General features: G+C 42.0%; 1 protein-coding gene across 7 annotated transcripts in view; it reads left to right on the forward strand.

The window, feature by feature from the left end:
* Nucleotides 1-27,436, forward strand: part of CHD7 (chromodomain helicase DNA binding protein 7) — a 193,372-nt gene extending 165,936 nt beyond the window's left edge. For 5 of the 7 annotated variants that reach the window (XM_038000468.2, XM_073018109.1, XM_073018104.1 and 2 more), the window contains 19 exons: nucleotides 2,121-2,231; nucleotides 2,321-2,526; nucleotides 5,348-5,547; nucleotides 5,737-5,896; nucleotides 8,985-9,074; nucleotides 9,523-9,626; nucleotides 10,965-11,094; nucleotides 11,505-11,577; nucleotides 11,730-11,787; nucleotides 12,466-12,694; nucleotides 12,942-13,150; nucleotides 13,272-13,943; nucleotides 14,804-14,964; nucleotides 16,422-16,649; nucleotides 16,896-17,339; nucleotides 21,343-21,564; nucleotides 22,641-22,781; nucleotides 22,989-23,093; nucleotides 25,470-27,436. In XM_038000468.2, coding sequence (XP_037856396.1) covers nucleotides 2,121-2,231; nucleotides 2,321-2,526; nucleotides 5,348-5,547; nucleotides 5,737-5,896; nucleotides 8,985-9,074; nucleotides 9,523-9,626; nucleotides 10,965-11,094; nucleotides 11,505-11,577; nucleotides 11,730-11,787; nucleotides 12,466-12,694; nucleotides 12,942-13,150; nucleotides 13,272-13,943; nucleotides 14,804-14,964; nucleotides 16,422-16,649; nucleotides 16,896-17,339; nucleotides 21,343-21,564; nucleotides 22,641-22,781; nucleotides 22,989-23,093; nucleotides 25,470-26,390 — 4,464 coding nt within the window. In that variant the 3' untranslated portion in view covers nucleotides 26,391-27,436. The remainder of the gene's footprint in view (nucleotides 1-2,120; nucleotides 2,232-2,320; nucleotides 2,527-5,347; nucleotides 5,548-5,736; nucleotides 5,897-8,984; nucleotides 9,075-9,522; nucleotides 9,627-10,964; nucleotides 11,095-11,504; nucleotides 11,578-11,729; nucleotides 11,788-12,465; nucleotides 12,695-12,941; nucleotides 13,151-13,271; nucleotides 13,944-14,803; nucleotides 14,965-16,421; nucleotides 16,650-16,895; nucleotides 17,340-21,342; nucleotides 21,565-22,640; nucleotides 22,782-22,988; nucleotides 23,094-25,469) is intronic. The other 2 variants (XM_073018108.1, XM_073018107.1) reach the window with 2 other exon arrangements.
* Nucleotides 27,437-27,669: the final 233 nt, after the last annotated feature.

A 27,669-nucleotide genomic window follows, 5' to 3' on the forward strand; every position in this document is an offset into this window, starting at 1 on the left:
TCCAAGTCAAATAGTAAGAAGTATAGATGAGGATATGGAGGAAATGAACTCCATATCCTCCCCAATACTTTTTATTATCTGAGTTTTTAGTTTTTGCCATTCTAATGGGTGTGAGGTCATATCCCACTCTTGTTTTTATTTGCATTTCTCTGATGATATTGAGCATCTTTTCATGTGCTTATTGGCCAGATGTAGATCATCTCTGGAAAAAATTCTATTCAAGTTCTTTGTTCATTTTTTGAGTTTCTTGTTATTAATATTTCAGACTTAAAATATGTTCTGTATGAAAGTTCTGTATTAATATGATTGCAGATATTTTCTCCTACTCTTTTCTTAATAACGTGTAATTTTAATGAAGCCCAGTTTACCATCTTTTTCTTTTATCGCTTGTGTTTTAGTGCATTGTCAAACCCAAGCTCACAGAGATTTATGTTTTCTACAGATTTGCCTACTCTGGTCAGTGGTCAGTTCATATAAATGGAATCATATGGTATATGATCTTTTGTGTCTGGCTTCATTCAGTTAGCATAATGTTATTCACTAGCATAACTTAGATTCCAAGATTTATAGTTTTTAACTCTTACGTTTTGGTTTGTGATTCCATTTGAATAGAGTTTTGTGTATGGTGTGAGGTAGGGGTCCAACCTTCCTTTTGCATGTGGCTGTCCAGTTATCCCAGCTCCTCCAATCTGGAAAGGCTCTTCTCCTGTGGGCTTTGAGACCCACATCTTCTCCCTTACATCTTTCAGCCTTATGTCAGATTATTTTCTCAGAGCTCACAGGCACTGTGTATTCAACATGTGCACAGCCAAACTTACCATCCCTGTCTCTCCCCCTACCCCCATCTCTGTTTGTCCACCTGACTGACATCATTCAGATGCCTGAAATGGATGCTGAGGTTTTTCCTGGCTTCCTCTTTCATATTTCACATACACCCAGATTCTGACTCTATTAATTTTGCCTTTTTTATTTTTAGGGATGATGTCTCACTGTGTTGCCCAGGCTAGACTTGAACACATGGCTCAAGTCACCTTCCACTTTCAGCTTCCCAAGAATTTTACCTTTTAAAGAATATGTTTCCTTTTTTTTTAATTTCTTTGTTTTTATTTTATTTTTATTTTTTGACAGAGTCTTGCTTTGTTGCCTAGGCTGGAGTGCAGTGGCGCAATCTCAACTCACTGTAACCTCTTCCTCCTGGGTTCAAGTGATTCTTTTGTCTCAGCTTCCCAAGTACCTGGCATTACAGGCGTGCACCACCATGCCTGGCTAATTTTTGCATTTTTAGTAGAGATGGGGTTTCACCGTGTTAGCCAGGATGGTCTCAAACTCCTGACCTCAAACCATCTGCCCACCTTGACCTCCCAAAATGCTGGGATTATAGGCGTGAGCCACCACGCCTGGCCTAAAGAATATGTTTCTAAACCACCTTCTTTTCTCCATTTTGTTATTTCTTCTGTAAATTATTACAGTGGCCTCTTCTGCTGTGTTCTGACCTCCATGCTCCAAGCATTGGTATGACCTTTCCAACTTGTGACTCTAGATATGATTGTGTCCATAATGAGATTATTCCCAGTTTCAAATAGTCCCTGGTTCCCTCGGGATAGAGTTCAAACTCCGTTAACAACACATAGAAGACACTGCTTCACCTAGCTTCCCTCTCCCTCACCAGCTCGACCTCTGGCTCTTCTTCCCTGACTACCGTTTTCCCCTTTACTCTCCTCTGTGCCATGGCACATGCTCTGCTGTGAACATGTCCACATGCTTTCCTGTTTTATGAATATTTTAAAATGATTCAGGCATCATTTTATGGGAGAGCCTTTTCTTCTCAGTTTCCAGCAACGCCCCACCTGAACCAGGTTAGGGGCCCCTCCTCACTTGCACTGGTCTATACCTTTGCTCCCTGTCATTTATCGTGCTGCAGTGTAATTCTTTGGTTTGGTCTCAGCTCCTGGTCAGTCAGTTGCCTGAGGGCCAGTCTGTCATTCTAGTCCCATCTACTGTAGTATCTAGCACAAGTGGAGGAATGCACAATGTTGGAGCAAATGAATAAACAAAAGCTGCTTTACATTCTACTTCTGAGAAAAATCTCTCAAAGTAATGTGTTTCTTTTTTCTCTGTAGGCCAGTTTTGTTGCATCTGGAAATAGGACAGATATTTCCTTGGATGATCCAAATTTCTGGCAAAAGTGGGCTAAGAAGGCTGAATTGGATATTGATGCCTTAAATGGGAGGGTGAGTAAGAAGTCCCATTCAAACACCTATCTGATCTAAACCAAGAGCCACTCTTTCAGAAATTTCAAATTTATCTCCTCTTTTGTTAGAACAACCTGGTTATTGATACTCCAAGAGTGAGAAAGCAGACCAGGCTCTACAGTGCAGTGAAGGAAGATGAGCTGATGGAGTTCTCAGACTTGGAAAGTGATTCTGAAGAAAAGCCCTGCGCAAAGCCACGGCGCCCCCAGGATAAGTCACAGGGCTATGCAAGGAGTGAGTGTTTCAGGGTGGAGAAGAATCTGCTTGTCTATGGGTAAGTAGGACTCACTGTGTAAGATGGAATTTTGTTCTAACGATAGTTAGAATTCCCAACTGGTATAGAGCTATATTTGTGTTCGAATTTGTGTGACACCCCTTGCACAGTCAAATGAATGCTTCTGCAGTAACTTTACAGGGCTTTGAAGCCATTTAGTTAACATAATCTAAGTTGTTCAGATGCTTCTGGATTCAGAGGTCACCTGAAGTTAGGGTGCTTGTGTGTACCTTAAGGAATTATGCCAGGTCCAGATTTACATGTTGATTATTAATAAGAACAAAGTGTCAAAATTACAAAATCTTTTCTCACCTTACAAGCTTTGCATAAAATTTGTGACTGTCGTAAGCTTTTAATATTTCTCTTATAAAAAATTGTCAAAGACAATAATCTCACTTGTTAAATTCTTCCTTGCAACTCATGTGAACCATGAATGGTCATTTGAACTTTGTGAAAGTGTTGTATTTTTCCTGCTGGACTACAAGTTTCTGAAAGGCAGGATCCATGTCTAATTTATCTCTGAATCACTGTGACGCCCGAAGCAGTACTTCGAATGGCAGGGTGCTCAGTAAATATCTGAATCGGTCAATAAGAGTTCTCTAGCAGATTGTGGGACTATAGGCAACTCCTGTTAAAAAAACAAAACAAACAAAAAAAACTGCTACTAGAGTAACCTTTCTACAGATCTGATGACATCCTGTCTTGGATGATTTCTTCCAATGGATTGCCATTAGTTTCAGAGTAAACACAAACATATGCTGACATGGCATCCAGAGCTCTTCTAGGCCCTTGTCTTCTGTTGGTTCTTTCCCATGGGCAGTGCAAGCTTCTGTTAGGACAGACGGCTTCATCTCCTTCAATGTGCCACGCTCCATCTCATCTGTGTCTTTGCACAAGCTCTTCCCACTGCCTAGAGGACCCCCCACGTGCACCTCCACTGGGAGGTGACCTGCCTCCCTTCTGCTCTCTGTGGGTATCCGATGCAGGCATCAGCTTGTGCTCTGCAACCGAGTCTGGCCTATACTTCCCATCACACTCATGTTGTTTACGATTTTTGAGTCACCTCCCTCTTTTGCTAGATTCTGTTTGCAGCTCCTTGAGGATGGAGGCTCCTTCTTTGTGCCCTCAGTGCGTAGTGCAGTGTGAGCAGACACATAGTGCTGATAAATGCTTGTTCATCAGAAGTCTATCCTCATTATCTGTGCAAGCTGGGCATCCTCTCTTGTCTCTTCTTACATGGGGCAGAGACTCACACCCTGCCCCCCAAAAGCCTTTTGCTACCCTCGCCTGCTGCCATGTTTCAGCACAATCATCCGATTTGAGAGTTCTGTGGGTAACTTTGGGAATGGAACACATAAATAACTCCTACAGCTAAGAAGTGTGCTTAGCACAGATTGTCTTTCAGTCAGGTCCTTCCCTCTTCCCATAGTCGTCATTATGTACTGAACACCTATGTGCTGGTCACTGTCTAGGATCCTCTCAGTCACTTGGGGTGGAGCTCTGAGCAAAACAGTCATGGCTCAGGCAGGCAGGTGAGCAAGCAGAAGTGGTGCAGACTGTGACAATACTGTGACAAGGAAGCACTCTGCTGTGGAGCATAGAGCCTGTCAGCTCACTGTTAAGACACAGCTCCAGTGTTGTCTCCCCACCTCTGGGGTTAGGAGGAGTGAAAGGAGGAATTCCACAAAAAGTCACACAGCCTGTGACTTGATGGATATCACAAATCAGCCAGGGTAAGAGGGAGTGCTGGAATTTGGCTGGGAAGGGAAGTGAGATCCCAGCAGACAGAGCAGTGTGTTCCAAGGCCATCAGTGAGAGCTAGCCTTGTAGTTGGAGAAACTTCAAGAAGTTCACAGGAGCCAGAGAGGACCAGGGAGTGACAAGAGACCAAGTCAGGGTGAGAAGCAAGGCCTGAGGGAGGATGTGAGCTGCTCTCTGCTCCAGACACAACTCTCAGTCTGCAGCGGAGAGGCTGTTCATACCATGAGCACTGCCTTGGTGGCTCAGTCTGCTGTGGCCTGGGAGAAGACATGGCTCAGACAGCACCTGCTGCTGCCTGCCCCCGTACCTATTTGTTGTGTGGTCTTACCCCACAGCTCCCAGATGAAACAGCACAGCACTGTTTAGTCTGGGATTATAACACGAAACAGGCAGTCAGGCCCCATGTCATGTTGTCTGTTTGCTTCTGTTTTCTGTCCATAGTCCTTTCTCCCACTCATTTCTCATGAGGATCTGAGGGTTGGCAGAACATCTTGCCTGTGAGGGTTCTTATGCTTGGGGTTATTACTCCCCGTTTCAAAAGGAACCTCAGAACTTTCCAGAACCTTTCACCAGTGACTGTGGCATCCCCTTAGAGGTGGGTCAATGCAGCCATATACTGCTCAGCATCACATCCTTGATTTTGGGGTAGTCACACCTTTTATCTTGAGTTGCCTTTTATCTCAGATGGTTGGTCAACATCAAAATGTACTAATCATGACAGTGTGAAGCAAAGTCCGTAATTTCCAGGCCCTCGGTTGAACTCATGTCCTAAAAATTGCACTGTCGCAGCCTGCATGTACCTGGAAAAGCCAAGGTTAGCTTTGTGGTGGTTATTCTTGTGGCAGTTCAACTCCTGTGCTTAGGAGCAGTGAACTGAGGGGCAGCTTGCTGTGTAAGGGAGTATTTTTAACTCTTGCACCCTGGATTGCTTTCCTATCATCCAGTGTGAATTGTTGCTAGTTTTGACCCAGGATTTCCCAACACTGGTACCTGACTGTTAAAGTAAAGCCGTAAATCAAAACTCACAGACACCTCTGCATGCTAAATATTTGCTTTGCAGTTGGGGACGGTGGACAGACATTCTTTCCCACGGACGCTATAAACGCCAGCTCACTGAGCAAGATGTCGAAACTATCTGCAGAACCATCCTGGTATACTGTCTTAATCATTACAAAGGCGATGAGAATATCAAAAGCTTCATCTGGGATCTGATCACACCCACAGCGGATGGCCAGACTCGAGCCTTGGTCAACCATTCTGGTAGGTTTCCGCCATGTTGTTTGTGCTACAGGGTCACAAAGCCATCAGGATCCTTCGTGACACACTGTTGATAAAGAGATGTGACATACACCCCGTATTTCCCTGCCTCGTGCATTCCCTGCCTCTCTGCCATTGACACTATAATTGGAATGTAAAAGGCTTCTATTATTATTATGATGGTGATTCTAGGTTTATCAGCCCCTGTGCCAAGGGGAAGGAAGGGAAAGAAGGTGAAAGCCCAGAGCACACAGCCGGTGGTGCAGGATGCCGACTGGCTGGCCAGCTGCAACCCAGATGCCCTGTTCCAGGAGGACAGCTACAAGAAACACCTGAAGCATCACTGTAACAAGTATGTTATTAGAGGGTGGACCTGGAGAGTTTAATTCCCTTTTTATTCTTTAAAAAATGCATGCAGTTGGCCCTTCACGTCTGCAGATGCAGAACTCGCAGATTTGGAGGGCCAACTGAGGGACCTGAGCATCTGCGGATCTTGGTGTCTGAGGGGTGTCCTGGAACCATACTTCTGTGGATATGGAGGGACAGCTCTGTTATTAAGACTTTTAAATGGTGTAGTTGTTGCCTTTGCACAGCCTTACCATTTTTCTTGAAATGTGGTGTCAAGTTACAGGAGAGCATACGTTTAGGTGACTGATTATTTTTTAACATGGTAAGATACACAACACAACATTTACCATTTTTACCGTTTATAAGTGATCAATTCGTTGGCATTAATTACACTCACAATACTGTACCTGAAATGTTTCCATCATCCCAAATGTAAATACTGTATCAATTAAACAGTAACTTGCCTGGCCCCTGGCAATCACCATTCTATTTTCTGTTTCTATTAGTTTGTCTGTCCTATATGTCTCCTAAGGGGAATCACAGATTATTTGTCCTTCTGTGCCTGGCTTACTTCACTTAATATTTTCAAGGTTCATTTGTGTTACGGTATCAGAATTTCATTCCTGTTTATGGCTGAATAGTATTCCATTGTGTGTATATGCCACGTTTTGTTTGTCCCAGTCATCTGTTGACAGACACTTGGGCTGGTTATCATGGCTGTTGTGAATAATGGTGCTATGAACATTGTAGAGGACTGGTTTTTAACCAGTATCTGTTAGATAATTGTAGTCAGCATTATATGATCCCACCTTCAACTAACTGCATACAGTGGAGGGAGGATTGGGGAGTTCATGTATTATTTTTTGCTTAATATTACCTCAGTTGCTGGGTCCATTTTTTCTGCCTATGAGCTTAGAATCATATTTCTTACCTTTATTTCCAAAAACTGATTATAGATAATTGAAGAATATTGAACCTAAATTTATTTCATTGCTTGGAGTTCTGTTAACAGTTCCTATTAAACTAACATCTGCATATGTTGTTTCCTTATTCTGAATATGCGTTTTTCCATATCACTAGTTCAGGCAACAATGCTACTGATCAGCTCTATGTCCTAGCTTCGTGTGACCTTGAGCAAGTTATTCAGCCTCTTGAGGACTCACTTTCCTGGTGAGTCCAGTAGACCTCGGCAGCAAGATCTCAGCTGGATGAGGCAGGATGTAAATAAGTATGCATTTCTTTCTGTAAAAGTAGCAGCAACAAAGTCTGAGCACATGACACTGGCAGCGTGCCAAACGCTTTGTATGGATTATCTGTTTGAGTTGTCTAAGATTAGTATGACTTTTATCCCCATTTAACTTGACAAGGAAACTGAGACTAAAGTTGAGTAACCTCCTCAAGGACCCTCAGCCAGTTAAGGGGCAGAACCAGGTTTGAACCCAAGTAGATGAGGGCAGCCCCAGCTCGGAAGTCTTCTCTGCTCCTTAGAGCTGTGGTGAGGCTCCAAGGCATCTTCAGAACCATTACCTCCAACCCTTTTGGTGTCTCAGAAACTTGGTGGTTACTGCTGTGGCATAAGAGTGCTCCCTAAAATCCTACCCCACCCACACTCTTAGAAAATGTCTGTTCAGTATGGCACAGTTAATGTTTAATCTCATGAGTTCACAAGAGAAAAAAAATCTAAAGAAATAGAAATGAGTTATCCAAAGTGAATCTCTTCAGGGATTTACAAGCTCATGCTTGACCTATCCAGAACCCATGCTGGCCATGAGTAGGATCGTGGTTGGGGAAAGGCCTATTGGGGAGCATCTGTTGATGTGTGATCGGGAGTTGTCTGTTGTGGTGAATCCTAGTTGTTATTTTGAAGTTTTAGGGACAGTTTCCACACCCTGAAAACAGCATGGTGTAGTAGAGCCTGAAGACCTAGTTCCAATTGTCCCATGTGCAAGGTAACTCTGTGGCCTTGGATTTGTCACTTATCTTCTGCTACCATCAGTTTTCCCATTTGAAAGTGGAAATTATAACTTGCCCTGCTTCATCATAGGGTTATTGTGAAGATCAAAAGGGCTAGTATAAGTGTGAGACATTGGTTGTAAAGTGCTGTACAAGTACATGATGGGATTACTCAGCTGGGGAAATAACATTTGTATTATCATGTACTCATGGCCAAGAAGGCCACGATTCACCTGTCAGTCCCCAATGCACACCAGGGCTGTCCAGCAGGGGATACTAGCTTTGGCAGACACTGGCTTTTGGGACTTACCAGGTGGACTTTCTTGAAAGAATTATGTTTTAGCCATTGAGGAACTCCAAGCAGGATTGAAAATCTAGTTCCTAGAATTCCAAGCGTTTTAAAAAATCGACTTCTTGAGAATGATTAAGAATGTCAATGAATTGGACACATTTTAATTTTCTAATTTTTTTTTCAAGCTACTACAACTTAAGTTCCCAGGTACAAAAAACTAGAAGGAATAAAAATGTCTAACATAGTATTTCATACAGGAGAAGAGCAAGGACACACCTTCTACCCAACCCTGTCGCCATCTTCTTTTCTCGGAAGCAAAGTTGTATAATCTGAAAAACCTGACATTCCATATTGAGGGTTTATTGTAAGGTAGTAAAACCAGATTTTATATCTCGTTTATTCCTACAACTTCTGATGTGCTTCCAAAAATGGTATTAAGGCAGCAGCTGAGGAAATTTTATGAGATAATGAAGCAGAACAGTTACTGAAAGCCATCTGCTCAGTTGTTTACAAACTTGCTTCAATACTTCAGAGGCAATGGTAGGGTACGTGTCTAAACTTCACAAGCTGCACTAGGTAGAACTAAATGAAGTGCGCCTGGGCTGGGCTGAGCTTGGGCCCTCTCTGTGCAGTGTGAGCGGTTGCCAGGCAGGCCTGTTGGAAGCCAGCAGAAAGCACCACACAGAGGTGATTATGTGCCACCATCTGTCACGCTTCAAGCCTACCATACAGCATGGCTAATCAGCCTTGGCAGGATGATGGATGAACAGCAGCAGCTGCCAAAAGCCACTGTTGGCAAACAGTCCTGAAGTTAAGAACTTTTTCCCCCCTCTGTCTTCCTCTCCAGGGTCCTGCTGCGTGTCCGCATGCTGTACTACCTAAGACAAGAAGTGATAGGAGACCAGGCAGATAAGATCTTAGAGGGTGCTGACTCAAGGTTAGTGCGAGCTCACGTTTGTACTCAACCTCAGTGAGATAATCTGGGTAGCCGGAAAACATCATGGATTGTGTTTCAGAACCTTCGTAAACCACTAGTAACCCATCTCCTTTTTTGCATCTTGAATGCGGTATTTGTCCTTCCTGCTTGGGGATGTGATGAGAATCAGGAAAAGGCTGTTTGTATTTATGTTTGTAGTGTAAAGAGGTGCGAACTAAAGCACTGGTGTTCTGAGATGACCCTTAAAATGGGATACCATGTGATAAAGTTCATTTCTGGTCATAGCAGAGGGCTACTGACTCATGCCCTTTCTTTTTACCTTTGCTGATACCTCCCCACCATGCTCAGATGTTTATTGTGGGAGAGAGGGCACGTGAGCCATGTAATCCCATTCATTACTTGGAATTCTTTTTTAATACTAATATTTCTTATAAATGTTGTCTTTCAGTGAAGCCGATGTGTGGATCCCTGAACCTTTCCATGCTGAAGTTCCTGCAGATTGGTGGGATAAGGAAGCAGACAAATCCCTCTTAATTGGAGTATTCAAACATGGTAAGTGACGTTTCTGTTTGAATACATCTCGACTGTATGGCTTGGTCTTTATTTAGAACTCTTTACATACTCTTTTCCAAAGTCATAATATTAATGAGGATAGTTCCAAAGGACTCTTGGCGTCTACCATTTTTCTGTACTAAAAATCTAATATGAACTGTAAATATCAGATGCTGTTTTTGAATGTTTGTTGAGCATTTGAGAAGAAAACATTTCTTTCTTGGCTGTAAATAAAACCCAAACCATATTTGTTTTAATAATAGCCAAGTTGTACTATAGCTCTCCCTAAACTTTGCTTCCAGCATGGCTTCCCTTGCTAACTCTGCCAACCAGTGTCAAAGTGGACGGTGGGCTTAACCTCTGCTATTAATCTGTACAAGTGCCTCCTGGGCTTTGTTCCAAGCAATATTTCACAAATGTCAGTGCTGAGAACTCGTGGCTCCCCTGAGTGGGATGCAGCCTTGTTAACTTTGAAAGGCTGGGGATGCAGAACTGGCATGATATATACAGTGAGCGATTCCTGATTATAATCCCAATTCTCTGGAGGTCGTGGAGGTATTCTCAGCAGCCCAGCCTGACTAAAGGGGAGAATGATGGCTTATAAAACCTTTCATGATTACAGTTTGGCTTGCGGCTCTACAGCAGTTAGGAGCGGTGTGTTGTAGTACACATCCTAATTGAATTGTGCTCTTCTGCCTATGTACTGCAGCCGCGTTTTGTGAGCTCAGCCTCGAAATCATTTTCCCGCAGTGCACTGTTGGGATCTGCCATTTTCCATCTAGTCAACTTGGGCAGTCAAAAAGCAAATTGCAGTTTGAAAACCATAGAGGGAACAGTGTCATCTTACTGACATGCATCATCCTAAACCTAATAAGACAGGTTCGCTGGCCTTACGTATATGGGGATTTTTCAGCCAGCCATGCGAGTTCCTGCAGGACTGATGCTATTCACAGGGTGGATGGGGGTGGACTCAGCGCACCCCTGCAGAGGTCATAAAGGAACATTGCGAAGCCTTCTAAATGTCAAGCAAAATTAGATCTGGGGGAAAATAGGTTCAGAAATCCTCCCAGGCATCTTGCAGTTACTCTGAACCTGTTTTTCTATTAGTGTTTGTGGTAATTCTGATAATATCCCTGAGGTGTAACTTGGCCCCCAGTACCTTCCCTAGAAGGAGCATTCCGTAGTTTCCTCTACTAAAACAAGGTCCACTTAGATTCAACATAGCTGCTAACCTTGACTGAGAAACAAACTTGTGTTGTGGCAGTGCTGTGATTTTGCCTGTGATGGGGCCTTTCTTTGTTTCTGTGTGTTTTCTGTGCACGGATGGGCACGGCACAGGCTATGAGAAGTACAACTCCATGCGAGCTGACCCCGCACTGTGCTTTCTGGAACGAGTTGGTATGCCTGATGCCAAGGCCATAGCTGCCGAGCAAAGAGGAACAGACATGCTAGCAGATGGTGGTGACGGGTAAGAAGGACATTTTAAAATTTGAATAAACTTTATGTCAGTTTCACATCTATTGGCAGCGTTCAGTTCTTACCCTGCACTACACACTGTATTGTGTCAGATTTGAAGTTCAAGTGCTGTTTACCAGTCTACCCTATTTGTGTATTGTAATGACTGTTTAAACAATATACATTATCTTGGTAATCTGAAACTTGTTTTTCTTTTCCAAATGTCATTTCCCCCAACCTCCCCAGACCCCCTCCACCACCCTGCCATGGCTGCATGTTTTAAATACTGATAGAGTTGCTTTTGATGTCAAACCCATAATTAAAAGTAGCACTGGATAGATTGTTACTCTTTCCTACCCACCCCCTCTTCCCTCTCTTGCTTATCAGTATCATTCAAACAATTTTTGTGTTTGTTTTACATAGGGGAGAATTTGATAGAGAAGATGAAGACCCAGAATATAAACCAACCAGAACACCATTCAAAGATGAAATAGATGTATGAACTTGAGTATATTGGCTTTTATAGCTCCATTAAATATTATATGCCCATATAAGACTTGTTAAACTTTATAGATAATGACCTTTTCTTTAAAAGACAAAGAAAAATGAGACCCCAAATTAAAGTCATTCTGTTTCTTTGCTTTCAAGGAATTTGCAAATTCTCCTCCAGAGGATAAGGAAGAACCCATGGAAATACATGCCACAGGTAAGGCCCCAGAAAAGCTCGTGCAGCTGAGCAGTCATTGTTCACGTGGTAGGGACTGACCTGCTTCACAATGGCAGTGTCTTAACACCTTGTTTCTTCTACACTGACCTGTTTTGTGAATCATTTTAATTCTTGTTAATGGTTGTGTTTTCATTACATTGAATTTCTTAGCTAGGATAACTGTTTCTTTGATGATAATTAGCTGATTTATATTTTACACTAATTAGTGAAAAATTTTAAGTATCTAAACTATAACTCTTGGGAATAGAGCATTTGCTCTGTATTTACCTGAAATATTTTCAGTTTATTTAGAATATTGACCTTTTACTGAATAAAATCATTACACAACAATTATGCAGTTATTTTTTATACTCAAGATGATTATTGCACATACATTAGAGGAGAGTACTTTATAAGGAAGTTTATGCTGTAAAGTGTGTTTCTTTATGTAGGACTAATAAATAATGTTTTCACCCCCTCTAAGGAATTAAAAAAGAAATAAGTGTATACATTCCAAGCGAATGTTATTACTTATTTATATTTTTAAAGTGAGGGCACTGAGATGCCCTTACCCACACTGTCATTTGAATCTTAACGAGTCATCCTGTTTTGTTGGAATACTCTGTGTGTTGCAAGATTTCAGCTACACATTTCAAAAATGTTTTTCCACTTCCCCAGGCAAGCACAGTGAGAGTAATGCTGAGTTAGGCCAACTTTACTGGCCTAACACTTCAACCCTGACTACACGTCTGCGCCGGCTCATTACTGCCTATCAGCGCAGCTATAAAAGGCAACAGATGAGGCAAGAGGCCCTAATGAAGACTGACCGGCGCAGACGGCGGCCTCGAGAGGAAGTGAGAGCTCTGGAAGCGGAAAGGGAAGCTATTATATCTGAGAAGCGGCAAAAGTGAGTTTCTTCAGGGTTTCACTCAGCTCCTGGTACATTCCCTTCTGCCTTGCTCCTGTAGACCCACAGGAGATAGGACTCATATCAAAGAGTGACCGCCAAAGAGAGGCTCACTCCAGCAAAGCAGTCTGTCTCCCCACCCCCAAATAACTACCATGTATAAAGTCTGGGAGAAAGAGGAAAAGAAACAGTAAATATTAAGTCTTTTCCTGAAGTGTGATGCAAGCTAATATAATCTTTCTAACAGGTGGACAAGAAGAGAAGAGGCTGATTTTTACCGTGTGGTATCTACCTTTGGGGTTATTTTTGACCCTGTGAAACAGCAATTTGACTGGAACCAATTTCGAGCCTTTGCCAGGCTTGACAAAAAGTCTGATGAAAGTTTGGAGAAATACTTCAGTTGTTTTGTGGCCATGTGTAGGCGAGTATGTCGAATGCCTGTCAAGCCAGATGATGGTAGGTACATTTAGCAACAAAGCTCTATGTGAAAAGACCAGTAAAGTGAAAATAAGAAAGTGTACAATGTAGACTGCTTTTGAGTTCTTCCCAAGTAAATATGAGCCCTTCTGTGTTACAGAACCACCAGACCTCTCCTCCATAATTGAGCCGATCACAGAGGAGCGAGCCTCTCGAACTCTGTACCGCATTGAGCTACTACGGAAGATCCGCGAGCAGGTTCTCCATCACCCCCAGCTGGGAGAGAGGCTTAAACTCTGCCAGCCAAGCTTGGATCTGCCAGAGTGGTGGGAGTGTGGACGGCATGACCGAGACTTGCTGGTTGGTGCTGCTAAACATGGGGTCAGTCGGACAGATTATCACATCCTCAATGACCCTGAGTTATCCTTCTTGGATGCACATAAAAACTTTGCTCAAAACAGAGGAGCAGGTAGTACATCTTCCTTGAACCCACTGGCAGTTGGATTTGGCCAGACTCCTCCAGTCATGTCATCTGCTCACATTCAAGATGAGAAGGTACTGGAACAAGCGGAAGGCAAAGTGGAGGAGTCTGAAAACTCAACTGCCAAGGAGAAAGGTGAGGGCAAAGAAGAGGAAGAAGAAACCGACGGCAGCGGAAAGGAGAGCAAGCAGGAATGTGAGGCGGAGGCCAGCTCTGCGAAAAATGAACTGAAAGGTGTTGAGGTCGGCGTAGACGCTGGGTCCAAATCTATCTCAGAGAAAGGTTCCGAAGAGGATGAAGAGGAAAAGCTGGAGGATGACGATAAGTCGGAAGAGTCTTCCCAGCCTGAAGGTAAGGCCTCACCACTGGCCCCTCTCCCGATCCCACAGCAGCTGGTTGTGAGATACGTTGCTTTCTGGCAGCATGGCACCTGCTCTTTTCTTTTTCACGAGTACTTAGTGTACATTTTCTTCCATGAGGGGATAGTTTCAAGTTTTGCTTATACCTGTGTTTTGCCCTGGCACCTTATAGCACGTAACCGTGGTATTTTGAACAACGTAAACTCTTAAGAAGAGTTGCATGGACACATTAGCAACTTTTGGTTTAAGGATGGAAGGTAGCTTGTAGTGACAGTGTATTAAGAATTCTACGTGATTTTAATTTTGACAAATGTGAGGGAAGGTGGTCATTCACTGAGTAAATATTGTTACTCATTTTGAAACAATTGGTGCTTATGTTTTGATTCAGAAGTAAAGAGTAGGAATAGAATCTAAAAATAACCAATTTTTTAAGTCGCAGTAAGGTTGCTGAAACTGGCCCAAAGTAAAAATGAAGCACATACTGTGCTGTAGCTGGAACCTTCAACTTTTGCCAGAAGGTCAGCCCTTTTTTCTATGAGGAAGAAAATAGGCTCTTGAGTCAATGACTTGGTTCGCTGTCATCCTCCTGTAAGGTTTACTTGCACAGTGCTAGGTGGCTAGTGACTAACCTCTCTCAGCCTCTTGTCATCATCTGCAAGATGGAAATAACACCATCTATGTGAAATGGCTGTTACAAGCTTTAGACAACAATGCCTAATACCGTTCTAGCCATGTAGTAGGTACTCAATAAAATGGAGCTGATTAGTATTCACATTTTTAATCGTGTCCTTTCTAAACTTCAGTTTCCCTGATACTGTGGTTGTGAGTAATGCACATTAACTCATTTCTCAGCAGGAGCTGTCTCTAGAGGGAAGAATTTTGATGAAGAAAGCAATGCTTCCATGAGCACTGCTAGAGATGAAACCCGAGATGGATTCTACATGGAGGACGGAGATCCTTCAGTAGCTCAGCTCCTTCATGAAAGAACATTTGCCTTCTCATTTTGGCCTAAGGTTGGCAGGTTTTTGTTGCTGTTGTTTGGCTGACCAAAAGGGATTAGGGTAGAGGAAATCTTTCTAACTTGATTTTTCAAATAATTTTAAGGTAAACTTTTGACACAGTATATGAAGACTATAGATTTTTCTTACGCTTTTAAAGAATGATCTGAAAAAGCCCAAAGAAAAAAATTGTAGAACACTTTTCCAATAGGATGGGAAATGTGATGTGAAAGAAAGATAATAAGAAATAGGAGTGTTTATATGGATGGATCTTTGGCTCCATGTGGCTTTTAGGTTACTTACCCCTGTTGGCTAGTATAATCTGTGGATTGTCACTGTGTTTTAAAAATTTTTATGTGAAATAAAGCCTTCAGATTTAAGACAACTTTATATTTTTGGAAACCTACCAGCTTCTTGACTTGGGAGAGGGTATACTGTTGACCCATTTGCTCTTAACACATTATGAGATAATTCCAAATGTAGTTATCTGTAACCAAAAGCAAAATGGAAATTACTTTTTTGGCTAAATAGTATAATTTTATAATAATTCCCCGTATAATTTAGGTCTGTTTTTCGGGGCGAGGAAATAATCATCCTAATCACCATAACAGGGCTGTCTGGTTTAAAACAACACAAAAAATGAGCTTCAGTCAGCCTACCCCCAGGCTGGTCTTTCCCAGTATTATTGTTGTTTAAGAAACAAGGTGAAAATTTTGACCAAAGAATGTACTGTCAAAGATATTTTCTTTCCTCTGTCTGTCCCTTTAGTTCCCCTGTTACGCTAACCTCCTTTATTGAGTGTAGGAGGGAGTTTCCCAGATCAGTCAAAGGTTATAGTAGCAGGCACTTTTAATCTAGGGAAACTCAGTCTAAAGCTGTAATTAGAAATTTTTAGTGTACACGCTTCAATGAAATTTGAAGTGATAATAGGTAGGGAATGCAAATTGACATTCATTAGGTGTTCCTAGGTTGGTGCCCATTTCATAATGCTGAACTTTATTAATAGTGACGCTAATGATGTCCCACTTCCTGGGACTGCAATCCAGCCTGTAGATCTGAAGGGCCTGGGCAGCAAGATGCTAATGCAGGGTTTCCATTGTCATCCACTGACGTCCACCAGCAGAGGTCTGTGGAGCTTGTACAAGAGTTACTTTTTAAATATGAAGATATTTTGAAGGTGGTGATTATTTAGTACATTTTTCTGTTTTACGAAGTTCAGTGTTTGTAATTTAAAAATAGCATGTTTTCTGTGTTGAAGCCACCTAGGACCTTCTGCCAGATCAATGCCATTATAGGAGATTTTGTTTATTTACTTTCTTACTTGGTTTCTTGCCTTTTGTTTTCTTTTACTCTTTGTCCTCCAGTTGACTTTTAAACATTTTATGCTCTTTTGCATCTTGATGGATGTATTTATCTAGTAATTTTAACCAGGGCTTTGTTAAAATTTCTTGTGACTTTTCTTCTCCCTCCAGGATAGAGTAATGATAAACCGATTAGACAACATCTGTGAAGCAGTGTTGAAAGGCAAATGGCCAGTAAATAGGCGCCAGATGTTTGATTTCCAAGGCCTCATCCCAGGTTACACACCCACCACAGTGGACAGCCCCTTGCAGAAGAGGAGCTTTGCTGAGCTCTCCATGGTCGGCCAAGCCAGCATTAGTGGGAGTGAGGACCTCACTGCTTCTCCTCAGTTATCAAAAGTAAGTTAGAATGGCTTGTTTCTGCAGCTTAAAAGAGAGCCCTCCAAGCCTTAACTGAGTGAGTTTGGGAGCTTATATTTCACTGGTCCTGCTTAGAAATAAGATAGCTGCTGTTTCCTCAGCTCTGTGCACCAGTCATGAATGCTTAATTCCTTAACCTTCCTGTTCCTTATTTCTAAAACCAGCCCATGTAGCCGATACAATTCTGGCTCACTGCAACCCTACTCTGTTGGAATTTTTCAATAGGAAGATGCCCTCAACCTCTCTGTCCCTCGCCAGCGGAGGAGGAGGAGGAGAAAAATCGAAATTGAGGCCGAAAGAGCTGCCAAGAGGCGAAATCTCATGGAGATGGTTGCCCAGCTTCGAGAGTCTCAGGTGGTCTCAGAAAATGGACAAGAAAAAGTTGTAGATTTATCGAAGGCCTCAAGAGAGGCAACAAGCTCTACCTCAAATTTTTCATCTCTTTCTTCAAAGTTTATCTTGCCTAATGTCTCGACACCAGTGTCTGATGCCTTTAAGACTCAAATGGAACTGCTCCAAGCAGGCCTTTCGCGCACACCCACAAGGCATCTTCTTAATGGCTCCCTAGTGGATGGAGAGCCTCCCATGAAGAGGAGGCGGGGAAGGAGGAAAAATGTGGAGGGCCTTGATCTGCTTTTCATGAGCCACAAACGGACGTCATTGAGTGCAGTAAGTCGGGGAGCTTGCCTGCATGGCGATTGCACATGTTGACAGCTGAGGGTCCCGCGATGCTCACGCTGCTGGGCTGTGTTTCTCTCAGCAGCATGGTATGAAAGCCAGCTTCCTCCACTAAAGAAATAGTTTTACAGTGAACAGTCATGATTCTGATCATTGATACAGATCACTTGGCCTGAACGAAGTATAGCTTGAGGATGTATTCTTCCCAAGTTCTGATGTGTTGATTGCTCTCAGAAGAACAGCCCAACCCAGAAACATGTTCTTCTGAGCCTAGAATTGTTATCTCTGAATTCTCGAGGTGAAACAAGTTTCTGCTCTTAAAGTTATTGATATGTTTTAGGCCTGGCATTTATTAGAATTAGTATAAATGTCTCGTTTTGGACCTAAGATTTGTGTTAACATAAAAAGCTAGTGACTGCAAATTCTCCTACCTCCGTAAGTATTTTAAAAATCTGAGCTGCACCTTTGCTAGAATAGGTTTGAATAGAACCAATGGATTTTGACTTTCCCTTTCTCAATTCAGAGGAAATAAATGAATGCAGTATAATCAAAATGATTTTCTTTCTTAATCTGCTTCAACTACATCTCACCCAAAAATGTGGTGCCTGACTCACTGATGACCAGAATTTTATCCCAAAGAGCACAGTTACATGTGTTTTTTTAAAAAATGGTTTAGCACTATATATCTTGAACCTATTGACTAGAAGCCCCAGTCACCATAGTGGCTGGAGCTCCTTGTCTGTGTTGTGAAGAGTGGGTGCTCTGGGAAGCCTTCCAGGTACTGGGCCATCCTGGGCCCTTCCTCAAGCAGTGGGACATAGTTTGGGAAATACTGAAATTGGAGATTGAGGGAAGACAGTTGTCTGTTGCAGCATGTTTTTTCTTACTCCATCCCTATTATTATTTGCCCATTTTCTATTTCTTGAACCCAGAGAAAGCTTAATAAGAAGGCAGGATAAGACATGGTTGAGTTGAAGTTCAGAAACGAAAAATAACATTCACTGAAATTTGTTTGCCCTCTGGTGGAGTCTAATTAAAACAGAAGCATTCAGAGTAAATTTTCAAAATTGGACCGGGCACGGTGGCTCACGCCTGTAATCCCAGCACTCTGGGAGGCTGAGGCAGGTAGATCACTTGAGGTCAGGAGTTCAAGACCAGCCTGGCAAAAATGGCAAAACCTTGCCTCTACTCAAATTATAAAAATTAGCCTGGCCTGGTGGCATGTGCCTGTGATCCCAGCTACTCAGGATGCTGAGGCAGGAGAATTGCTTGAACCCGGGAGGTGGAGGTTGCAGTGAGCCACAATCGCACCACTGTAGTCCAGCCTGGGCGACAGAGCAAGACTCTGTTTCAAAAAAAATTGATTACCAATGCACCAGTCATCATAATGGTCACATTTGTTGATGGTATGATTGTTTTCAGAATCCTGTAAAAGTATACTTTGTAATGGACTAGCTGTGACTTATATGTTTTCCGTAAGTTAAAACACCATTTCTAGGGGTATGGCCCTGAAACAGAGTTGTAGCACTAGTGATTAGCCTTTGTGTTTGAAACTACTTCTTTCATAGATTTTGTTGACTGATAAATTCTTTCTCCATAGACTTTAACAAATTAGGAAGTTTCTGCAGCTGACACTTCTTTTTGTTTATTATCACGTTCAATATTTGTAGGGTTTTTTGTGTTTTGAAACAGGGTTTGTTTTTGAGACAGGGTCTCACTCTGTTGCCCGGGCTGGAGCACAGTGTCACAATCTTGGCTCACTGCAGCCTTCACCTCCCGGGCTCAAGTGATTCTCCCACCTCAGCCTCCCGAGTAGATGGAACTACAGGCGTGTGCCACCATACTCGGCTAATTGTTTTGTATTTTTGGTGGGGACAGGGTTTCACCATGTTGCCCAGGCTGGTCTCGAACTTCTGGGCTCAAGTAATCCACCCACCTCAGCCGCCTGAAGTACTGGGATTACAGGCAATTACGTTCAATATTTGGATCATGACACAGCTTTATCTCTGGACGAGGTGTTAGGAATTAATAATGCAACCCAGGTGCTTTCTTCTACACACCCTATTTTAAATGTGAGACTGATTTTATTCATTTCACTATTTTAAGTCTTTAAGAATTTGTTGATGTTTTTCTGAAGTCACATTTAGAAAGCCTGAGAAAATTCCTAATTGAAGTTAGAGAATGTGTTTTTAAAACTTTTTTTTTTTAACTGTCACATTTTGAAATGTAGGGATTCCTCATTTGGTGTTGTCGGGGGTGATGTGCATTCACATAAAATACAAGGAAAGCACTGATCGATCTGTAAATAAACCGAGGAGGAAAGAGATGTAAAGGCCAGCAGTGTTACCTAGATGAAAGAGGACAGATCCTAGAATTTAGTATTTTGTCAGCACTCTAACTGTGCTGCCATGAAAAAGAATGCATTCAGCAACAGTGGACAAGCTGGCACTATTCCTTGTGCCGGCACTGAGAGTCAAAAAACACAGTCCTGACAAGTGCTTGCACTGGAGAATGCAGTGTTTAGGAAGGGGTAACAGATAAATAATAATGTGTCCTGGTTTTGCACGTGTGCCATGACCAAGACATGTCTAGGGTACTTTATGAGCCCAAAGGAAGCCTGGGAGTAGAGGGAAGAGGATATGGGGAGAAACGGATGAAGAAATTTCCCTATGGATGGCTGTACTTCAGTTAAGTTTTGAAGATCATGTAGAAGTTGGTCATTTTAAAAGGGTTGGCAGAGAACATGTGTAAGAGTAGAGAGTCTCTTGGGTCTGACGAACTGAGGAATTTGCTGAGGAAGTGAGCTTCAGCAGAGATGAGCTTGGAGAGAAAGCAGGATGCAAATCATGGAGGGCCTTGATGCCATTCGGAAGAACTTGGATTTTGTCTTGGAGGTAATAGGGATGCAGTTATTGAAAAAAATAGGAGAGTGATGTGACATAATTTTTTGAACTGGGAAAAGCTGCATTTTAGAAAACTGACTCCAGCGTTGTGGTGTGGAGGTTGGATTGAAGACAGGTGGGGTTAGAATCAGACCATTTAGGAATATTGCAATAACCTGGGTGGGAAGTGATGCAGGCCTGGGCCATGGTAGAGCTGTGGGGAAGGAGAAATGGGTGTCTGGAGGTTGAAATAACTGTAGACTTCAGTTAGCGTTGTTCTTTCCAATGTTGCCACACATACCTGAGACAAAATGTCCCACTACCAGCAAAATTATATTGTGCACAGATTGCCAATAAGTTGCATATAAACTGGCTTTTAGAAATTTCTTTAGTATAAATTATCTTCAATTTATTTTGTTAATTAGTATCTAAAAATTATTAAATAATATCTTTAATTTATTTTGATAAATTAAATTTATCTTTAATTTAATTTGGGGATCTCCAAGAGAGCTTGAGAGGCCACCCTTCATGCATATCAGCTCAGACTATACTCCCCATATTGTATTCCCAGTGGCTGGCTTAGGGTTTCAAAGCATGGAACCTTAGTGGACTATACATTTTTTACCTTCTTACTATTCTACAGTGTGAAGAATGATATAAAAGTTTCGTCTTCTAACTTTTTTTTTTTTTTTTTTTTTTTTTTGAGACAAAGTCTCACTCTATCGCCTAGGCTGGGGTGCAGTGGCGCAATCTCTGCTCACTGCAACCTCTGCCTCCTGAGTTCAAGTGATTCTCCTGCCCCAGCCTCCCAGGTAACTGGGATTACAGGCAAGCACCACCATGCCTGGCTATTTTTTGTATTTTTTATACCTCCTGACCTCAGGTGATCCATCCACTTCGGTCTCCCAGAGTGCTGGGATTACAGGCGTGAGCCACCGCACCCAGCCTCTTTTTCTGACTTTTAATAGCTGTTCCCAAACTGACATTGTTTCTAGTAACTGTTTTCCCTTTTTGATCAAAGATCCATTCTCGGATAGCATTTTCTTGAAATAGGACATTGTCAGAGGCTCTCTCTTTGTGTGAGAATTCATACCATTGTGAACTTTCTGCAGGAGGATGCTGAGGTGACCAAAGCTTTTGAAGAAGATATAGAGACCCCACCAACAAGAAACATTCCTTCTCCCGGACAGCTGGACCCAGACACACGGATCCCTGTTATCAATCTCGAAGATGGGACAAGGCTGGTGGGGGAAGATGCTCCTAAAAATAAGGATTTAGTTGAATGGCTGAAGCTGCACCCTACTTACACTGTTGATATGCCAAGTTATGTACCAGTGAGTATTGCAGAGTTTAGAGTTGGAAGGAATATTGCAGGCCGGTCCACTTCATTCCCTTACAACATAGAAATCCCTGACAGCTGGTCCCTCTGCCTTTTCCTTGAATGTTTCCTGGTCTCCAACATTTCCTGGGTCTTTGTTGTTGAATCTTCTTCATTTCAGATACTAGCTTTAGGTCTGTCTTACTGAAGGCAGCCTTATGGTTATTTGAAGATGCGCATTATGCATTTCCTTACTGTTTGCTTCTCCCATCAAACTCATGTGACTTCTTCAGTTATTCTTTCCATGGCATTGTTTCCAGGCGGTCTTAGTATTGGGGTAACACTCTTGAATGTACTTTCTCTAGTCTCCAGACAAGGCTCCGCCATCCCAGAGTGCTATGAAGCCATTACTTCCAGAGATTTGACCAGTTAGTGCAGCCCAAGATTGTATTAGCTGCTTTTACGGCAACTAACGCTGGTGCCTTATATTAAACATTAGACAGTTCATATCTCCAAATGGTTTGTCACACAAACTGTTTGCTAGCTAGCAATGCAAGTCTTTTGCTTTCCATATTTATGTGATTGAATTTTAAAAACTTAAATGTAGGGTTTTACATTTTATTTTGTTGTTTTGTTTGTTCAGCCTAGTGTTCTTGCCACTCAGAATGTACCCCCACCCCCTCACAAGATCTGTCTATTTGTTGGGTAGTTCCCATTACAGACAGTCTCATGTTGTTAATGGGGTATCATCTCTTGTGTTCATTCAAGCCACTAACTAGAAATTAGTAAAAGTACTATAGAAAGCCTCCTTTAAAAATATCACAACTTGGTTAAACATTTAAAGAAAAACTTTAAGTGAGGTTATTGATAGACAAAAGGAAAAGCCAGCACTTACATGTTCCTTAATGGACAGGGGTAAAGAAGGAGTTTTTTCTTTCAAAGAGAAGAATATGGTTTCTAATATTAATAATTAAAATGATTCTTGAAACTTCCATAATAATTGAAGATGATCTGACAGTTTTCTTTGGCATTTATATAGAGAAGACTAAGTACTAAATACCAGTTTTACTAAATATGTTTTTTCTTTTGCAGAAGAATGCAGATGTGCTATTTTCCTCATTTCAGAAACCGAAACAGAAACGACATAGATGTCGAAACCCTAATAAATTGGATATAAACACTTTGACAGGAGAAGAAAGGGTGCCTGTTGTCAATAAACGAAATGGGAAGAAGGTAAACGCTGGGAAAGGGAACTGATCACTATGCGATTTCTTAGCCCAGAAAGAAGTGTTTTATCCTGCCCTCTTCTATAAGGGAAAAGAATCCTGTCTGCCAGATTGTGTGTGTGTGTGTGTGTATTATAGAAGGAGTAGGGAGTAGATTAACAGAGAGGGGAGGGAAGACTGTGTTTTTAATCATTTGTCAAATGCCTCTACCCAGATGGGTGGAGCTATGGCGCCTCCGATGAAGGATCTACCCAGGTGGCTGGAAGAAAATCCTGAATTTGCAGTTGCTCCAGACTGGACTGATATAGTTAAGCAATCTGTAAGTACAAACTGCATTTCTGTCAAGAAAGGTAGCTATACAAAACTGTTTTCCCGAGTCTTTCTTGTTTTCTGTTGGCCATTAATTATTCAGTTGTAACTTATTCTTAGCTTAAAAGAATTGACATAATACATCATTTTCATACATCATTTCATACATCATTAATATATCATTTCTTACATCAATACATCGTTAATCCAAAGTGAATTCATTTGTCAACTCCAATTTAAAAGGTTTGTATGGAAATGTACATTCACAGTCTTGGAGGTAGACTTCTCCAAAGGGAACTGCCCCAGGTAAGTCTACTTAACAGCTCACCTGTGGAATGGGATGTATGGTGGTTGAGATCATTAAGATTAACTGTGATTTCTGATTTAAGAAAAACAACAAAAAAATACAACAGTTCTACCTAAAAGATTTGTTATTACTAGCTTTTTAAAAGTTCATTCATGACATGCTGATTATTTGTTTTAATTATACATTAAAACTGACTTTTCTTTCAGTGTAACGTTCTGTCAATCTTAACACACGTGTGAGTTTGTGAACTGACACCGTAGTCAGAATAGGGTTCCATCCCCCTGCCCCCTCAAGTTCCCTCATACTGTCCTTTCCCTTACCCCAGCCCCTGGCTGCCACTGACCTGTTCTCCATCCCTGTCTTTTTGAGAATGTCATAAAATGTAAGCATGGGTTAAGTTTGGAAGAACTGAGCAGTTTCTTTTGCTCATCATATGGAAGGTCATCGATGGTCACGTGTCACAGTTCGCTCCTTTCTGTTGCCGAGTAGCTCTCTCCATTGCATAGATGTGACACTGCACGGGTTAGCCCTCACATGCTGAAGGACATCTGGGTTATTTCCTGATTTTTGAAACTATGACTAGAGCTGCTATAAGCAATTGTGTACAGGTTTTGGTGTGAACATAAGTTTTCATTTTTCTAGGGTAGATAATAAAATATAATTACATTTTTCATATTTCAAAAATACTTTTTCTCTTACACATATTTGAAATATCCAAAATAACACATTATAGAGGGGATAAAACATCCTGGGTTTGTATTATGTTATACTATTTCATAAATTTTCTCCCATACAATATCTTTTTTGTTTTTTTTTTTTTTTGAGGCAAGGTCTTTGTCACCCAGACTGAAGTGCAGTGGCAAAATCACGGCTCACTACAGCCTCAACCTCCCAGGCTCAAGCAATCCTCCCACCTCAGCCTCCCAAGCAGCTGGGACTACAGGCACACATCACCAAGCTTGGCTAGTTTTTGTATTTTTTGTAGAGAAGGCATTTTGCCACATTGCCCAGGCTGGTCTCGAACTCACCTCAAGCAGTCTGTCTGCCATGACCGCCCAAAGTGCTGAGATTACAGGTGTGAGCCACTGCCCAGCCAAATACTTTTTTTAATTGACAGATATTTAATTGACAAAAATTAATTGATGAATCAAATATATATTCAAGGTGTACAGCATGGTGTTTTTTTCTTTTAAGAGACAGGGTCTTGCTGTGTCACCCAGGCTGGAGTGCAATGGTGTAATCATAGCTCACTTGGCAGCCTCAAACTCCTGGGCTCAAGCAGTCCTCCCATCTCAGCCTCCTGATTAGCCAAGTAGCTGAGATGACAAGCATATGCCACCACACCTGGATAATTTTTTTTAATTTCATAGAGATAGGGTCTTGCTATGTGCCCCAGGCTGGTCTCAGACTCCTGGGCTCAAGAAATCCTCTCTAGTCTTGGCCTCCCAAAGTGTTGGAATTACAAGCATGAGCCACGGCACCTGGCTTCAAGTGATGATTTGATATAATTATACATTATGTACTTTCTTTTATAAAAATGTGTTATGGGTACATAGTAGGTGTATATATAGGGTACATGAGATATTTTTGTACAAGTACAGAGTGCATAATAGTCACTTTGGGTAGATGAGGTATGCATCACCTCAAGCATTTACCCTTTGTATTACGAACAATGCGATTATACTCTTTTAGTTATTTTAAAACATACAATAAATTATTGTTGACTATGTAGTCACCCTGTTGTGTTACCGAAAACTAGATCTTACTCATCCTAACTTTATTTTTGTACCCCATCATGTACTTCCTGATGTATGATTTCTTGAGTTAGTTATGGATGCAGCTAACTTGACATTTACCTCACTGATGAGTAGCCTTGAGCAATTTTTCTGCAGTTCAGCAAGCTAACATAATAATAAAAACAAGTTTTGCTGTCATTAAGTTTTATCATTGAGCTGTTAGAAGGGAAGAACTACTTAGTTATTTCTATTTGGAATGGCAGGTTCACCACAGAGGCTCACATTGAGATCAAGTTGTCTTCGGCAGCCTTTATAGCCATTGTTTGCCTCCCCTCTCCTCCAGGGTTTTGTTCCCGAGTCGATGTTTGACCGCCTTCTCACTGGACCTGTGGTGCGGGGAGAGGGAGCGAGCAGAAGAGGAAGAAGGCCCAAAAGTGAGATCGCCAGAGCAGCCGCGGCCGCTGCTGCTGTGGCCTCCACATCAGGGATCAACCCTTTGCTGGTGAACAGCCTGTTTGCTGGAATGGACCTGACGAGCCTTCAGAATCTCCAAAATCTCCAGTCGCTCCAGCTGGCAGGCCTCATGGGCTTCCCTCCAGGACTGGCAACAGCTGCCACCGCCGGAGGCGATGCGAAGAACCCTGCTGCTGTGCTGCCCCTGATGCTGCCAGGAATGGCGGGCCTGCCCAACGTGTTTGGCTTGGGCGGGCTGTTGAATAACCCTCTGTCAGCTGCTACTGGAAACACCACTACTGCTTCTAGTCAAGGAGAACCGGAAGACAGCACTTCAAAAGGAGAGGAGAAAGGAAATGAGAATGAAGACGAGAACAAAGACTCTGAGAAAAGCACAGATGCTGTTTCGGCTGCTGACTCTGCGAATGGATCTGTTGGTGCTGCTACTGCCCCGGCCGGATTGCCCTCAAACCCACTAGCCTTCAACCCTTTCCTCCTGTCCACCATGGCCCCAGGCCTCTTCTACCCATCCATGTTTCTACCTCCAGGACTGGGGGGATTGACGCTGCCTGGGTTCCCAGCATTGGCAGGACTTCAAAATGCCGTGGGCTCGAGCGAAGAAAAGGCTGCTGCTGACAAGGCCGAGGGAGGACCCTTTAAAGATGGAGAGACCCTTGAAGGCAGTGATGCCGAGGAGAGCCTGGATAAGACTGCAGAGTCCTCCCTCTTAGAAGACGAAATAGCACAGGGTGAAGAGCTAGACTCACTTGATGGGGGGGACGAAATAGAAAACAATGAAAATGATGAATAACCAGTACCAGTTCCAGTTCAAGTGTTTAAAACTTTTGACAAGTGGTAGTCCTACTGTTTACACTCACAGTTAATGTTCATACCTAGTTTTATAAGCTGTTCTGTAACATAGTGTAGCAAAAAAAAAAAGTTCAAGTCATGTTATACAGGTGTGTCAAAAGGTATCTTGGTCATTAAGTATTGTGCAGTGCATTATTTATTATCCCTAGGAGAGATGAAATTTGAGAGGTGATCATGTCTTTTTAAGGAAACTTACATAATGCTCTGCTTTTTTTTTTTCTCTTGGTACCATTGGTATTATAATAAAGAGCAATTTGTAACTGAGTGGCACTAATGGAAGAAGGTGCTGCTCAAAGGAAGTATGAAGTTATATATTTAATTTTTTAATTTTAATTTTTAATTTTTTTGCTGTGAAGGTCAAGCTGAAATTTACCATACATATCATCCTTGCTCATTTGTTTCCCTTTTTGACTGTATGGGGTTCCCACACTCGCGCATCCACACACATCCACCCACTCTGACAATCTCCACGCTAGTGTGAACGCCTCTGTCCCGAGGCGCAGCAATAATAAGGCAGCTGTTGAATGTGAAGGGTCCCTTTGGAAAACTCACCTACTGGGAGGGTTCTTGCCAGACAGAACTACAGTTCCATTGTCTTGTGGTCTTGTAATGCACTGGTAAAAACAAAATAAATAGATGAATAAATAAAGAGTGAGAGAAGAGAGAATCAGGTACCTTTTTTAAATTAAAGGACTTTGTTACTTTAGCCACAAAGCTAAAACAGCATTACCTCAGCTCTAAACTAGCCTTGAAGTTTACAGACATGACTTTGTAAATGTATTGTTTTTCTTTGTTGTGATGTCCTTTTATTTTTTTCTTGGAAAACTGCTATCATGTAAGATAAAATGTAAATTGCTGCCAACTGTAGTAATGATGCTTTTAATAAAAGTGACCCATGATATGCAGAGATGTAATTATAGAATGTAGTATATAGGGAAACTGGTGTTCACTCTATTTTTTGTATTCGCAATAGATGCAAATACAGCATTCTGGCTTTTGTAGTTTCTTGATATATCCTCTTATACTAGATTAGCTTTTAGTAATACACTAAACTGTCTCCAAGACTAGACAGGAAAGAAAACCTTGAATTACTCTCACATAATTCCACTCCAGATATCTCAACAGAAATGCATACAAAAAGCTCCTATTACTCCCTCAAAAGGGCATCTGAGACTGAGAATACTTAGAAATGTGTGCAGCGTGTGATAATGTGGTACACT

This window comes from Chlorocebus sabaeus, chromosome 8, assembly GCF_047675955.1.
Source record: "Chlorocebus sabaeus isolate Y175 chromosome 8, mChlSab1.0.hap1, whole genome shotgun sequence".
In the NCBI taxonomy this organism is placed as follows: Eukaryota; Metazoa; Chordata; class Mammalia; order Primates; family Cercopithecidae; genus Chlorocebus; species Chlorocebus sabaeus.